This window comes from Heterodontus francisci, chromosome 13 (genome assembly GCF_036365525.1).
Source record: "Heterodontus francisci isolate sHetFra1 chromosome 13, sHetFra1.hap1, whole genome shotgun sequence".
In the NCBI taxonomy this organism is placed as follows: Eukaryota; Metazoa; Chordata; class Chondrichthyes; order Heterodontiformes; family Heterodontidae; genus Heterodontus; species Heterodontus francisci.
Genome location: NC_090383.1, coordinates 109,906,600 through 109,921,875, shown reverse-complemented (window position 1 = coordinate 109,921,875; position 15,276 = coordinate 109,906,600). Strand labels below are relative to the sequence as shown.

Sequence of the window (15,276 nt, the reverse complement as noted above, 5' to 3'; positions counted from 1 at the left end):
TACAACAACCCACTCAAAAAGTGAACAGACCAGTTCAAAGCAGGTGGTAGCAATTCCTGTTGCTTTAACGTCTCATTTCTTAATGCAGTTCTCCCCAAGGAGGCAGCAGGGACAATGCCACTTATGAGACTGACTGGAACTCATTTGTAACCTTCTGTTCACGAGTTATGCGATCAGCTTCAGTTACTGTGCAGTGTTACAACCAGCCTTAACCTGGTCTTATTGTAACAGGGTTTAATTTTAAACACACCGTTTTTTTAGCTCCCCCTTAGTGAATCCTTGTTCACTAACTTCCAATTATAAGGCAAAGAAGCTAGCCAAACAGGTTTTCTTAGGTTTAAAGCAAAAAGGTTGAACTTTATTAAACTTAAACTCTAGTTTGGTTAATGCCAACGGATACACAACGCGCCCACGCTAGCATGTATATGCGATACACACATGCAGATAGAGACAGAAAAGAGCAGAAGAAATAAAATGGAAAAGTTTGAGGCAATATCTGAAGATGGTTTTGGTTACTGTTCTTTGAGATCGCTGTAAAATCCTTGATTGTAGATAGGTCTTGCTTTTCGTTGGGGTCCAGTATTCTTCTTAAACCTTATTCGAGGATGAAGTTCATGTGAACTCAGAGGCTCGTGAGAAAGAAATGGGAGCAGACAGGAGAGGTCTTCTCATTCCAGCAGCAAACAGTTTTTTCCAGTTCAAACTTTTTGTACAATTCAGAAAAACCCAGGTTGCCAAGTAGGTTAGTCATGCGACTAGCTGGTCTGACCACGTCTCTTTGTGGATTCTCTTGTCTTAGCTGACCCTGGAATGTCTCTTCTTACACACAATACCTGGTGCTCAAAGTCCATTGTGAGTTAAATTGGAGCAGGGAATAGCCCCTTTGTCCCTCCAAGCACTGTCTGTTAGTATGCAAATATTTTCCATCCAACTCTGGCAGCCATTATAACAGGCCTTCTCTTTTTCCCAGCAACAATTTGAAATTTAATGTCCATGTGGCGAAATTAATATGCCTCATTCTTGGCAGGTGGGGGCCCAGCATGACAGCAGTTATACCAGAGCATCAAATACTATTAAAAAGAAAACTACAGGGATATATACTTTAGGGAAAAGATGTAGAGCACTGTGGGTGAACCTACACCCCAAGGACTGCAGCGGTTCAAGAAGGCAGCTCACTACCAGCTTCTCAAGGGCAATTAGGGATGGGCAATAAATGCTGGCCTAACCAGTGACGCCAACATCCCATGAATGAGTTAAAAAAATGAAATGTACTTACCACACCACTGCTGCTTGGCAGTCGTGGTCTCACATGGTCAATAATGATGCTGCCTTCATCAGTGAGCTCACTGTCACCCAAAGAGGAACAGATCTCTGTGCAACCCTCTTCACAACATGAAAAAGAAACAAAACAGAACACAATTACAGTACTGATGCTTGGATTCTACAAACATGTTGATCCCACAGGGCAGAAATATAATCACAGTAAAAGAAAAACAAACCGCTATTTATCTCTGAATCCTTTCCGTGAATGAAATCAATAGGCCTAGCAAAGGGAATGTTGTCACCAGTGTTGTTCAACCGTGCATAGCTGTGTGTCTTGGAATTGCACTGTAAAAACTTAAAACAGGTTAAAACCTGTAGATTTTCTCTCCCAGAATTCCCACTGGTTACCTGACAGAGCTTGTGTGAGGCTATGGCAATTTTGAGGGCCGAGCCTTGTTAGCAGGCTGCAGGTGGAAAATGAACGCAGGCTTTAGCCTGTCTTTGGGTCTGAATGCCCTTTTAGAACATTGCTGTGTAAGGAGTGTGCCAGACTCACTCTGTCCATTTTCAGCTCGTGGTCCAGTTGAAGAGGAGCCCAAAGGGTAAGTTATAATTTTAAAAACAACCTGAGGTGATGCCACACTGGATTTCCCCTCCTCTCCCTTTTCCCTTATGATATTTCCTCGGGCCCTGAGGCAGGCCGAAGCCTTTGGGCACCTGCTGGATGCTCATGTTCTACTTACTGCCTGCTAAGAAGGGTTGGCCCTCAAACCTAGACTGGGCCTCCTAACAGATCTGTCAGGTAACCGGTTGGGGAGTTGGGAGAGAACATCTACCCCAATGTTTGAACCCAGCCTCCCAAGACTTCACTATTGGAAAACTCCTACGGTTTTATTCTCCAAATGAACTTTCCTTCCACTTTTGTAAGTTAATTGAAATCTACATCTCTTTTTAACACTCCTTGGATAGGGGACACTATCCACCAGCTGAAAAGGGCTGACAGAAGTTCAGTAAGAACAGAGAAGAGGGTAAAAGAGGGGGGGGTGTGGCATTGTTAATCAAGGAAAGTATTACAGCGGCAGAAAGGACGTTTGAGGACTCGTCTACTGAGGTAGTACGGGCCGAGGTTAGAAACAGGAGAGGAGAGGTCACCCTGTTGGGAGTTTTCTATAGACCTCCGAATAGTTCCAGAGATGTAGAGGAAAGGATAGCGAAGATGATTCTCGACAGGCGCGAGAGTAACAGGGTAGTGGTTATGGGGGACTTTAACTTTCCAAATATTGACTGGAAATACTATAGTTCGAGTACTTTAGATGGGTCTGTTTTTGTCCAGTGTGTGCAGGAGGGTTTTCTGACACAGTATGTGGACAGGCCAACCAGGGGCGATGCCACATTGGATTTGGTACTGGGTAATGAACCCGGCCAGGTGTTCGATTTAGATGTAGGTGAGCACTTTGGCGATAGTGATCACAATTCGGTTAGGTTTACCTTAGCGATGGGCAGGGACAGGTATATACCGCAGGGCAAGAATTATAGCTGGGGGAAAGGAAATTATGACGCGATTAGGCAAGATTTAGGATGTGTAGGATGGGGAAGGAAACTGCAGGGGATGGGCACAAATGAAATGTGGAGCTTATTCAAGGAGCAGCTAATGCATGTCCTTGATAAGTATGTACCTGTCAGGCAGGGAGGAAGTTGTCGAGCGAGGGAGCCGTGGTTTACTAAAGAAGTTGAAGCGCTTGTCAAGAGGAAGAAGGCGGCTTATGTTAGGATGAGACGTGAAGGCTCAGTTAGGGCGCTTGAGAGTTACAAGCTAGCCAGGAAGGATCTAAAGGGAGGGCTAAGAAGAGCAAGGAGAGGACACGAGAAGTCATTGGCGGATAGGATCAGGGAAAACCCTAAGGCTTTCTATAGGTATATCAGGAATAAAAGAATGACTAGAGTTAGAACAGGGCCAATCAAGGATAGTAGTGGGAAGTTGTGTGTGGAATCAGAGGAGATAGGGGAAGCGTTAAATGAATATTTTTCGTCAGTATTTACAGTAGAGAAAGAAAATGTTGTCGAGGAGATTACTGAGATACAGCCTACTAGGCTAGATGGGATTGAGATTCACAAGGAGGAGGTGTTAGCAATTTTGGAAAGTGTGAAAATAGATAAGTCCCCTGGGCCAGATGGGATTTATCCTAGGATTCTCTGGGAAGCCAGGGAGGAGATTGCAGAGCCGTTGTTGTTGATCTTTATGTCGTCATTGTCGACAGGAGTAGTGCCGGAAGACTGGAGGATAGCAAATGTTGTCCCCTTGTTCAAGAAGGGGAATAGAGACAGCCCTGGTAATTATAGACCTGTGAGCCTTACTTCCATTGTGGGTAAAATGTTGGAAAAGGTTATAAGAGATAGGATTTATAATCATCTTGAAAAGAATAAGTTCATTTGCGATAGTCAGCACGGTTTTGTGAAAGGTAGGTCGTGCCTCACAAACCTTATTGAGTTTTTCGAGAAGGTGACCAAACAGGTGGATGAGGGTAAAGCCGTGGATGTGGTGTATATGGATTTCAGTAAGGCGTTTGATAAGGTTCCCCACGGTAGGCTCTTCTTTGGCCTCCTTGTCTCGAGAGACAATGGGTAAGCGCCTAGAGGTGGTCAGTGGTGTCAGTCGCTGTGAGGCAACTATGGAGTGACCTCTCCATGGCGCATGCCTGGGCGAATGTATGGAGGTTGAGAGTTGCCCAAGCGTCAAAACCCCCCTCTCGGCCTTTCTGGTGGGGTCCAAAGGAGTGCAGAGCACGACGTTTGGCACCGGTATGGCTGCAGGAACTGCCGGAAACATGCCAAAGGTGACACATGACCGCCTACGGGGTTCCACTCCGGATTTTCTGTTAGGGTTTACTCCCTTAGCCGTGGTCTCTCCCGAGACGCCCACAAGGCAGCTGTTCATTTGACAAATAAAACAAGTTAGGGTTATACCCTCATAACCAAAAAATACTTGCTGCAGTCAGGTGGGAGTTGAACAGTGCAAACCACCCTCACCAGGTGGCCGTAACCAATTGGGGGCTTGTCTGGGATCTGAACTGCCAGACAAACGGGAAATTTGGAAAACGGGAGGGAAAATTGACCTCTAAATTGTGGAAGGGTAAACAAACAGGTTTTCTTGTACTCTTCTGTTTTCCTCTACAGTGCTAGGAACAAAAGAAATGGCCACATTTAATGCTAAGGAGTTTGTGCAGCAGGGAGAGATATCCCATGATACAAACATACGAACACGAATTATGAGAAGTAGGCCATTCGACCCCTCTAGCCTGCTCCGCCTTTCAAGAAGATCATGGCTGATGTGTGTGTGTCTGGAATTCCACACTCCCATCTACCCACGATAACCTTTGATTCCCTTGCCTAACAAGAATCTATCTACCCCCACCTTAAAATTATTCAATGACCCTGCCTCCACCACCTTCTGAGGCAGAGTGCTCCAAAGTCGCACAACCCTCAGAGAAAAAATTTCTCCTCATCTCTGTCTTAAAAGGGCAATCCAAATTTTAAAATGGTGCCCCCTCGTTATGGACTCACCCACAAGAGGAAACATCCTTTCCACATCCACCTTGTCAAGACCATTCTTGATCTTATGTACTTCAATCAAGTCTCCACTCACTCTTCTAAACTCCAGTGAAAACAAGCCCAGTCTGTCCAACTTTTACTCAAAAGACAACCCGCTCATTCCAGGTATCAATCTAGTAAACCTCCTCTGAACCACCTCCAACGCATTCATATCCTTCCTTAAATAAGGTGACCAAAACTGCAGCAATGAATAAAGAAGGCTAATGGAATGCTATCCTTTATGATGAGAAGAATTGAAAATAAAAGTAAGGATGTTATGCTTCAGTTATACAGGGCATTGGTGAACAACAGGTATACCGTTTTGGATACTGTTGGGGGAGACGACTTACCAGGGGTAGGCAATGGGATACAGGTCTCTGGCGCAGAGTCTGTCCCTGTTGCTCAGAAGGGAAGGGGTAAGAGGAGCAGAGCATTATGTACCCTCTCCAAAGCCTCCACCGTCCTTCTGGTAGTGTAGTGACCAGAATTGCATGCAATATTCCAAGTGTGGCCTAACTAAGGTCCTGTACAGCTGCAGCATGACTTGCCAATTTTAAGACTCTGTGCCCCGACCGATGAAGGCAAGCATGCTGTATGCCGCCTTGACTACCTTATCCACCTGCGTTGCCACTTTCAGTGACCTGTGGACCTGTACGCCCAGATCTCTCTGCCTGTCAATACTCCGAAGGGTTCTGCCATTTACTGTATACTTCCCACCTGCATTCTTTCTTTCTTTGGCCTCCTTGTCTCGAGAGACAATGGGTAAGCGCCTAGAGGTGGTCACACCTGCATTAGACCTTCCAAAATGCATTACCTCACATTTGTCCGGATTAAACTCCATCTGTCATTTCTCCGCCCAAGTCTCCAACTGCTCTATATCCTGCTGTATCCTCTGACAATCCTCATCACTATCCGCAACTCCACCAACCTTTGTGTCATCCGCAAACTTACTAATCAGACCAGCTACATTTTCCTCCAAATCATTTATATATACTACAAAGCGCAAAGGTCCCAGCACTGATCCCTGAGGAACACCACTAGTCACATCCCTCCATTCAGAAAAGCACCCTTCCATTGCTACTCTCTGTGTTCTCTGACCGAGCCAGTTCTGTATCCATCTTGCCAGCTCATCTCTGAACCCATGTGACTTCACCTTTTGTACCAGTCTACCATGAGGGACCTTGTCAAAGGCTTTACTAAAGTCCATGTAGACAACATCCACTGCCCTTCCTTCATCAATCAACTTCGTCACTTCCTCAAAACACTAGATCAAGTTAGTGAGACACGACCTCCCCTTCGCAAAACCATGCTGCCTCTAGCTAATAAGTCCATTTGTTTCCAAATGGGAGTAAATCCTGTCCCGAAGAATCCTCTCTAATAATTTCCCTACCTCTGACTTAAGGCTCACCGGCCTATAATTTCCTGGATTATCCTTGCTACCCTTCTTAAACAAAGGAACAACATTGGCTATTCTCCAGTCCTCTGGGACCTCACCTGTAGCCAATGAGGATGCAAAGATTTCTGTCAAGGCCCCAGCAATTTCCTCCCTTGCCTCCCTCAGTATTCTGGGGTAGATCCCAGACTCATCATCCACCAAGTCCTCCTCTTTGGTGATGCAAAGTACTCATTTAGTACCTCGCCCATTTCCTCTGGCTCCACACATAGATTCCCTCCTCTGACCTTGAGTGGGCCAACCCTTTCCCTGGCTACCCTCTTGCTCTTTATATACATATAAAAAGCCTTGGGATTCTCCTTAATCCTGTTTGCCAATGACTTTTCATGACCCCTTTTAGCCCTCCTGACTCTTTGCTTAAGTTCCTTCCTACTTTCTTTATATTCCTCAAGGGCTTTGTCCGTTCCCAGCCTTCTAGCCCTTACGAATGCTTCCTTTTTCTTTTTGACGAGGCTCGCAATATCCCTCGTTATCCAAGGTTCCCGAAACTTGCCAAACTTAACCTTCTTCCTCACAGGAACATGCTGGTCCTGGATTCTAATCAACTGACGTTTGAAAGACTCCCACATGTCAGATGTTGATTTCCCCTCAAACAGCCACCCCCAATCTAAATTCTTCAGTTCCTGCCTCTTAATGTTATAATTAGCCTTCCCCCAATTTAGTACGTTCACCCGAGGACTACTCTTATCTTTATCCACAAGTACCTTAAAACTTACGGAATTATGGTCACTGCTCCCGAAATGCTCCCCTACTGAGACTTCGACCACCTGGCCGGGCTCATTCCCCAATACCAGGTCCAGTCTGGCCCCTTCCCTAGTTGGACTATCTACATATTGTTTCAAGAAGCCCTCCTGGATGCTCCTTACAAATTCTGCCCCATCCAAGCCCCTAGCACTAAGTGAGTCCCAGTTAAGATAGGGGAAGTTAAAATCACCCACCACAACAACCCTGTTGCTTTTACATCTTTCCAAAATCTGTCTACATATCTGTTCCTCTATCTCCCGCTGGCTGTTGGGAGGCCTGTAGTAAACCCCCAACATCATGACTGCACGCTTCCTATTCCTGAGCTCTACCCATATTGCCTTGCTGCATGAGCCCTCCGAGGTGTCCTCCCGCAGTACTTCTTTGGCCTCCTTATCTCGATAGACAATGGATACGCGCCTGGAGGTGGTCAGTGGTTTGTGAAGCAGCACCTGGAGTGGCTATAAAGGCGAATTCTAGAGTGACAGGCTCTTCCACAGGTGCTGCAGAGAAATTTGTTTGTCGGGGCTGTTGCACAGTTGGCTCTCCCCTTGCGCCTCTGTCTTTTTTCCTGCCAACTACTAAGTCTCCCGCAGTACAGCTGTGATATCCTCCTAAACCACTAATGCAACTCCCCCACCCCTTTTACATCCCCCTCTATCCCGCCTGAAGCTTCTAAATCCCAGAACAGTTAGCTGCCAATCCTGTCCTTCCCTCAACCACGTCTCTGTAATAGCAACAACATCATAGTTCCAAGTACTAATCCAAGCTCTAAGTTGATCTGCCTTACCTGTTATACTTCTCGCATTGAAACAAATGTATTTCAGAACACCAGTCCCGCTGTGCTCAGCAACATCTCCCTGCCTGCTCTTCCTCTTAGTCTTACTGGCCTGATTTACTAGCTCCCCCTCAGTTATTTCACCTGCTCTCCTACTGTTATGAGCGGCATGGACAGAGTGGATACTCAGAAGTTTTTTCCCAGGGTGGAAGAGTCAGTTACTAGGGGACATCGGTTTAAGGTGAGAGGGGCAAAGTTTAGAGGGGATGTGCGAGGCAAGTTTTTTACAGAGGGTGGTGAGTGCCTGGAACCTGCTGCCAGGGGAGGTGGTGGAAGCAGATACGATAGTGACGTTTAAGAGACATCTTGACAAATACATGAATAGGAAGGGAATAGAGGGATATGGGCCCCGGAAGTGCAGAAGGTGTTAGTTTAGGCAGGCATCAAGATCGGCGCAGGCTTGGAGGGCCGAATGGCCTGTTCCTGTGCTGTACTGTTCTTTGCTCTGGTTCCCACCCCCCTGCCACACTAGTTTAAACCCTCCTGAGTGACGCTAGCAAACCTCGCAGCCAGGATATTTGTGCCCCTCCAGTTTAGATGCATCCCGTCCTTCTTGTACAGGTCCCACCTGTCCCGGACGACATCCCAATGATCCAGATATTTGAAACCCTCCCTCCTACACCAGCGCTGTTCAGCCACGTGTTTAGCTGCACTATCCTCTTATTTCTAACCTCACTGGCACGTGGCACAGGGAGTAATCCCGAGATTACAACCCTAGAGGTCCTGTTTTTTTTTAAACTTTCTACCTAACTCGCTGAACTCCCCCTGCAGGACCTTGTCACTCTTCCTGCCTATGTCGTTAATACCAATGTGTACCACAACCTCTGGCTGCTCACCCTCCCCCTTCAGAATGTCCCCTGTCCGTTCAGAGGCATCCTTGACCCTGGCACCAGAGAGGCAACATACCATCCTGGAGTCTCTTTCACGTCCACAGAAGCACCTATCTGTGCCCCTGACTATAGAGTCCCCTATCACTATTGCTCTTCTGCACTTTGTCCCTCCCTGAACAACAATGCCAGCCGTGCTGCCACTGCTCTGGCTGCTGCTGTTGTTTTCCCCTGATAGGCCACCCCCCCACTCCCCCCCCCCCCTCCAGGAGTACCCAAAACAATATACTTGTTAGAGAGGGGGACAGCCACAGGGGATTCCTGCACTGAGTGCCTGCCCCTTCTAGCGGTCACCCATCTATGTGCCTGCACCTTGGGTGTAACCACCTCTCTAAAACTCCTGTCTATGATACTTTCTGCCACCTGCATGCTCCTAAGTGTAACCACCTCTCTAAAACTCCTGTCTACGATGCTTTCTGCCACCTGCATGCTCCTATGAGCATCCAATTGCTGCTCCAACCGATCCATGTGGTCTGTGAGGAGCTGCAACTGGGTACACCTCTTGCAGATGTAGTCGTCCGGAACGCTGGAAGCGTCACGGACCTCCCACATCTCACAGGTGAAACGCTTGAAACGACATTTCTAGCAATAATTCATAAGTTAATTTAAAATAAATACTTAAATACTTATTAAATCCTTACTAAATTAAGTTACAATTAACTATATGGTCCCTAGCGCTAGATTTCTACTATAAATATTAAATGCTAAATACAGTAATCTCCTCCCTCCGGTTTAGTTCCTCCTCTACTTATTAATTAATTAGTTAATTGGGGTTTTAATCAATTTTAATCAATGTTTTATTTTCAAATTCAGTGCAGATTCCCTACCAGCCAATCAGGTCACAGTTTTCCTGTGACGTCACTGACATCAGACAAGAATCAACAGGGTATTCTCCCATGAAAGAACCGGCATGAAGTCTGCGTTAAATTTGAATCCAGATATTGGAGTAGAAGTAACAGTGCACCCTAGCCTACTGTATGCACTAAGTCCCATTCACCCATCGCCTCTGTGCTTGCTGACTGGCTCCCGACCTGCTAATGCCTCAGATTTAAAGTTCGCTTTCTTGTTTTCAAATCCCTGCATGATCTTGCCTCACACCCTGCCCCCCACCCCTACTTTTCTGTAATCTCCTCCAACCATCATGAGATTTCTGCACTCCTCCAAATCTGGTCTCCGATGCATCCCCAATGTTAAATCACCATTGGAGGCTGTGCCTTTAGCTGCCTAGGTCCTAAAATCTGGAATTTCTTCTGTAATCTTCTCCGCCTCCCCCGCCTCCTTTCGTATGTTCCTTAAAACCTAGCACTTCGACCAAATTTCGGTCATTAGTATCTCATGTAGCTTGGTGTCAAAATTTGTTTGATAATGCTCCTGTGAATTCTCAAACCATTAGGATAGATTCAGAACAGATCTAGCAACTCAAAACTAGGCATCCATGAGGTGCTCTAGGCATCCATGAGGTACTTTGGGTCATCATCAGTAGCAGAATTGTATTCAATCACAATGTGTAACCTCATAGCCTGGCATATCCCTCACTCTACTACTGCCATCAAGCCAAGGAATCAACCCTAGTTCAATGAAGAGTGCAGGAGGGCATGCCAGGAGCAGCACCAGGCATACTTAAAAATGAGATGTCAACCTGATGAAGCTACAACACAAGGACTACTTGCATGCCAAATAGCAGAAGCAGCATGCAATAGACACAGCTAAGCAATCCCACAACCAGTGGATCAAATCAAAGCTCTGCAGTCCTGCCACATCCAGTTGTGAATGGTGGTGGATGATTAAACAATTAACAGGAGGAGGAGGTTCCATAAATATCCTGATCCTCACTGATGGGGGGAGCCCAGCACATTAGTGCAAAAGAAGAGGCTGAAGCATTTGCAACCAGCTTCAGCCAGAAGTGCCAAGTGGATGGTTTATCTCAGACTCCTCCTGAGGTTCCCTGCATCACAGATGCCAATCTTCAGCCAATTTGATTCACTCCACGTGATATCAAGAGACGGCTCAAAGCACTGGATACTGCAAAGATTATGGGCCTTGACAACATCCCGGCAGCAGTACTGAAGACTTGTGCTCCAGAACTAGCCATATCACCAGCCAAGCTGTTCTAGTACAGCTACAACACTGGCATCTACCCAATAATGTGGAAAATTGCCCAAGAAGGTCCTTTACACAAAAAGCAGGACAAATCTAATCTGGCCAATTAACATCCCATCAGCCTCCTCTCGTTCATCAGCAAAGTGATGGAACGTGTCTTCGGCAGTGCTATTAAGTGGCACTTAATCAGCAATAACCTGCTCACTGATGCTCAGCTTGGCTTCTGCCAGCACCACTTGGCTCCTGACCTCATTACGGCCTTGGTCCAAACATGGACAAAAGAGCTGAACTCAAGAGGGGAGGTGGGAGTGACTGCCCTTGGTATCAAGGCAGCATTTGACTGAGTGTGGCATCAAGGAGCCCTAGACAAATTGAAGTCAATGGGAATCAGGGGGGAAAACTCTCCACTGGTTGGAATCATACTTAGCACAAAGGAAGATGGTTGTGGTTGTTGGAAGTCAAATCATCTCACCTCCAGGACATCACTGCAGGAGTTCCTTAGGGCAGTGCCCTAGGCCCAACCATCTTCAGCTGCTTCATCAATGACCTTCCCTCCATCAGAAGGTCAGAAGTAGGGATGTTTGCTGATGATTGCATAATGTTCAGTACCACTTACAACTCTTCAGATACTAAAGCATATGCAGCAAGAACTGGACAACATTCAGGTCTGGGCTGATAATTAACAAGTAACATTTGCGCCAGGCAATGACAATCTCCAACAAGAGAGAATCTAACCATCGCTCCTTGACATTCAATGGCATTACCGTCGCTGAATCCCCCACTATCAACATCCTGGGAGTTGCCATTGACCCGAAATTGAACTGAACCAGCCATATAAGTACTGTGGCTGCAAGATCAGATCAGAGACTGGGAATTCTGAGGTGAGTAACTCACTTCCTGTCTCCCCAAATCCTGTCCACCATCTACAAGGCACAAGTCAGGAGTGTGATGGAATACTCTCCACTTTCCTGGATGAGTGCAGCTCCAACAACACTCAAGAAGCTTGACACCATCCAGGACAAAGCAGTCCGCTTGATCGGTACCCTATCCACCATATTAAACATTCACTGCTTCCACCACCGATGTACAGTGGTAGCAGTGTGTACCCTATACAAAATGTACTGCAGCAACTCACCAAGGCTCCTTCGCCAGCACCTTTCAAACCTGTGACCTCTACCACCTAGAAGGACAAGGGGAGCAGAGGCATGGGAACATCACCACCTGCAAGTTCCCCTCCAAGCCAAAACACCATTCCTTCACTGTCGCTGAATTAAAATTCTGGAACTCCCTTCCTAATAGCACTGTGCGACTACCTGCACCAGATGGACTGCAGTGGTTCAAGAAGGTGGCTCACCACCTGCTTCCCAAGGGCAATTAGGTATGGGCAACAAATGCTGGCCTTGCCAGTGACACTCACATCCCATGAAAGAAGTATTAGCCTGGTGACCCAATTTCCTGAGCATTAACCTTAACCACTCATTATAATTAGTAGAACGCATAGTATAACACCTCGAGCTATCACAGAACATGTAGACGCGATACCATAGGTGCTCTCCCACGGTTCCATAGGTGCTCTACACCATTTCCCAGTAGTCAAACTTTCCTAATTTACTAATTGTCATGGCAGTTTCTGTTCCGCTGCTGTATGTGTGCCAGGTGCGTCAAAAAAAAAAGTTGCCAGATCTTGGCTGGAAAGACATTTTGCATATTAACAGACAGTGTTTGGAAGGACAAAGCAGCCATTCCCTGACACAACCCACAATGAACCCTTAGCTGGAAAGACATTTCCCCTCACATATTCAACCCACAATGGACTTTTGATCACTGGATGTTCAACATGAGAGAGCTTGCATTCCAGGTTGACCGCTAAGGTGGCTGAATGCACAAATGGACATGATCAAACCAGCTAGTCACGTGGCTAACCTGCTGGGCAACCTGAGTTTTTTGAATTTGTGCAAACAGTTTGGGCAGAAAGCTGATTGCTCCTGTCTGCTCCCATCTTTTTCTCACAAGCCTCTGAATCCACTGAAGACACATGAACCCCAAGAGAGAAAAGTCTCCTACAGCGAAAAACGTTTAAGAAGAATACTGGGCCCCAATGAAAAGCAAGATCTACCTACAATCAAGGACTCTACAGTGACTTCTGTGTTCCATGTCAGTGCGCCATTTTCCCACACCCTCTTGGCCAGTCTGGACATAGCAGCGGACGCCTTTCCCATGCGCTTGTTGATTTCTGCATCGAGGGACAGGTTACTGGTGATAGTTGAGCCTAGGTAGGTGAACTCTTGAACCACTTTTAGAGCGTAGTCGCCGATATTGATGGATGGAGCATTTCTGACGTCCAGTCCCATGATGTTTGTTTTCTTGAGGCTGATGCTTATGCCAAATTCGTTGCAGGCAGCCGCAACCCTGTCGGTGCGTCTCTGCAGATACTCTTCTGTGTGGGGTGTTAATGCAGCATTGCCAGCAAAGAGGAGTTCCCTGATGAGGACTTGAATCTCCAATAATAAAAACAAGGAATGCTGGAACCACTCAGCAGGTCTGGTTACAGAGGGATGTGGATAGGCTGCAGAGCTGGGCTGAGAGATGGCAAATGGAGTTTAATGCGGAAAAGTGTGAGGTGATTCACTTTGGAAGGAGTAACAGCAATGCAGAGTACTGGGCTAATGGGAAGATTCTTGGTAGTGTAGATGAGCAGAGAGATCTTGGTGTCCAGGTACATAAATCCCTGAAGGTTGCTAACCAGGTTAATAGGGCTGTTAAGAAGGCATATGGTGTGTTAGCTTTTATTAGTAGGGGGGTCGAGTTTCGGAGCCACGAGGTCATGCTGCAGCTGTACAAAACTCTGGTGAGGCCGCACCTGGAGTATTGCGTGCAGTTCTGGTCACCGCATTATAGGAAGGATGTGGAAGCTATGGAAAGGGTGCAGAGGAGATTTACTAGGATGTTGCCTGGTATGGAGGGAAGGTCTTACGAGGAAAAGCTGAGGGACTTGAGGTTGTTTTCGTTGGAGAGAAGGAGGAGGAGAGGTGACTTAATAGAGACATATAAGATAATCAGAGGGTTAGATAGGGTGGATAGTGAGAGTCTTTTTCCTCGGATGATGATGGCAAACACGAGGGGACATAGCTTTAAGTTGAGGGGTGAAAGATATAGGACAGATGTCAGAGGTAGTTTCTTTACGCAGAGAGTAGTAGGGGCGTGGAACGCCCTGCCTGCAACAGTAGTGGACTCGCCAACTTTAAGGGCATTTAAGTGGTCATTGGATAGACATATGGATGAAAATGGAATAGTGTAGGTCAGATGGTTTCACAGGTCAGCGCAACATCGAGGGCCGAAGGGCCTGTACTGCGCTGTAATGTTCTAAAAAAAAAGAACCACCTGCTTCACTGTTGATGACCTCAATCATTTGATTTCAGATTGCTGAAGATGCAGGAAACTTAGTACTTAGTTTTGGCTGACACTTTTTGGGAGTCACAAACCCACTTCTTTCAGCTCTGTGACACTTAATCACTGTATTGCAGTTAAGCTAACGTTGTAATTGCCGGGGAGCTGAGGAACACACATGGTACAGAGGGTTTGAGCAGCTAATTAAGGTGGTTTGTGGAATTTTCTGTTTTCTGTCCAATTTCCAACACCTTCCATCTGTTATTTGTATCGTAGATGCTTGTCGCTGATAAATGGGCCTGCGACTACTGAGTGAATTCAGTGGTTGAGGCACTACGGCTTCCTACTGACCACTTGGCCGATCGGTAGCTGTAATTGGATTGTGCTATCTAGAGTACTCTGTGTAGGAAGCTGATTGTAACTCTGGAACAGGCTGGGAGGGATGGGAAAGAGAAGTACTATGATGTAACTTCTACAGCAATACCTTTATGGCAAAATGCAAATAAGCGGGATCTCTTTATTGTGGCTATCCTTCCTTGGAAACCGATTCCCTACAGCAATGTACTGCAGATTAACCCTTCAATCCTACATTACCACAAAGAATGTTAGTACTTTTGTTCCATTCATTACTCTTGACCCAAATCCAGCATCCTGAGGGGGTTGGGGGAGGGTTCTGACTGTAAGTCATTCTTTCCCAGGATGTCAAACTGTGAAAGGACACTGCCCTCACCTCCCTTCCCACAACCCCTCCCCCCACCACCGCCACCCCTCAGTCTTTCTTTTGTGTCAAACATATGCAGGCTCTTTATCTTTTATTACCTTGTAGGCCCCATAGATCCAGGACCAGAGCATGGTTTTGCAGATAGTTCAGTAGCTCCTGTGACACACTTTTGACAGTGAACTGCAGTACGTGATCTATACTAGCATTTACAGTGTTCCAGACAGGTTCTGTACGGAAAGGGTATGGATGGTTCAATACATGATACCTGGAGGAATTAGCAAAAAGTTAGTCTTTTCCC

The 15,276-nt window shown here is 46.4% G+C and overlaps 1 protein-coding gene across 1 annotated transcript in view; it reads right to left on the bottom strand.

The window, feature by feature from the left end:
* kif28 (kinesin family member 28) overlaps positions 1-15,276 on the bottom strand; it is a 67,845-nt gene that overhangs the window by 6,353 nt on the left and 46,216 nt on the right. The window contains exons 20-21 of the mRNA XM_068045704.1: positions 15,077-15,243; positions 1,277-1,383 (exon numbers count right to left, since the gene is read on the bottom strand). Of these exons, the coding sequence (XP_067901805.1) occupies positions 1,277-1,383; positions 15,077-15,243 (274 nt within the window). The remainder of the gene's footprint in view (positions 1-1,276; positions 1,384-15,076; positions 15,244-15,276) is intronic.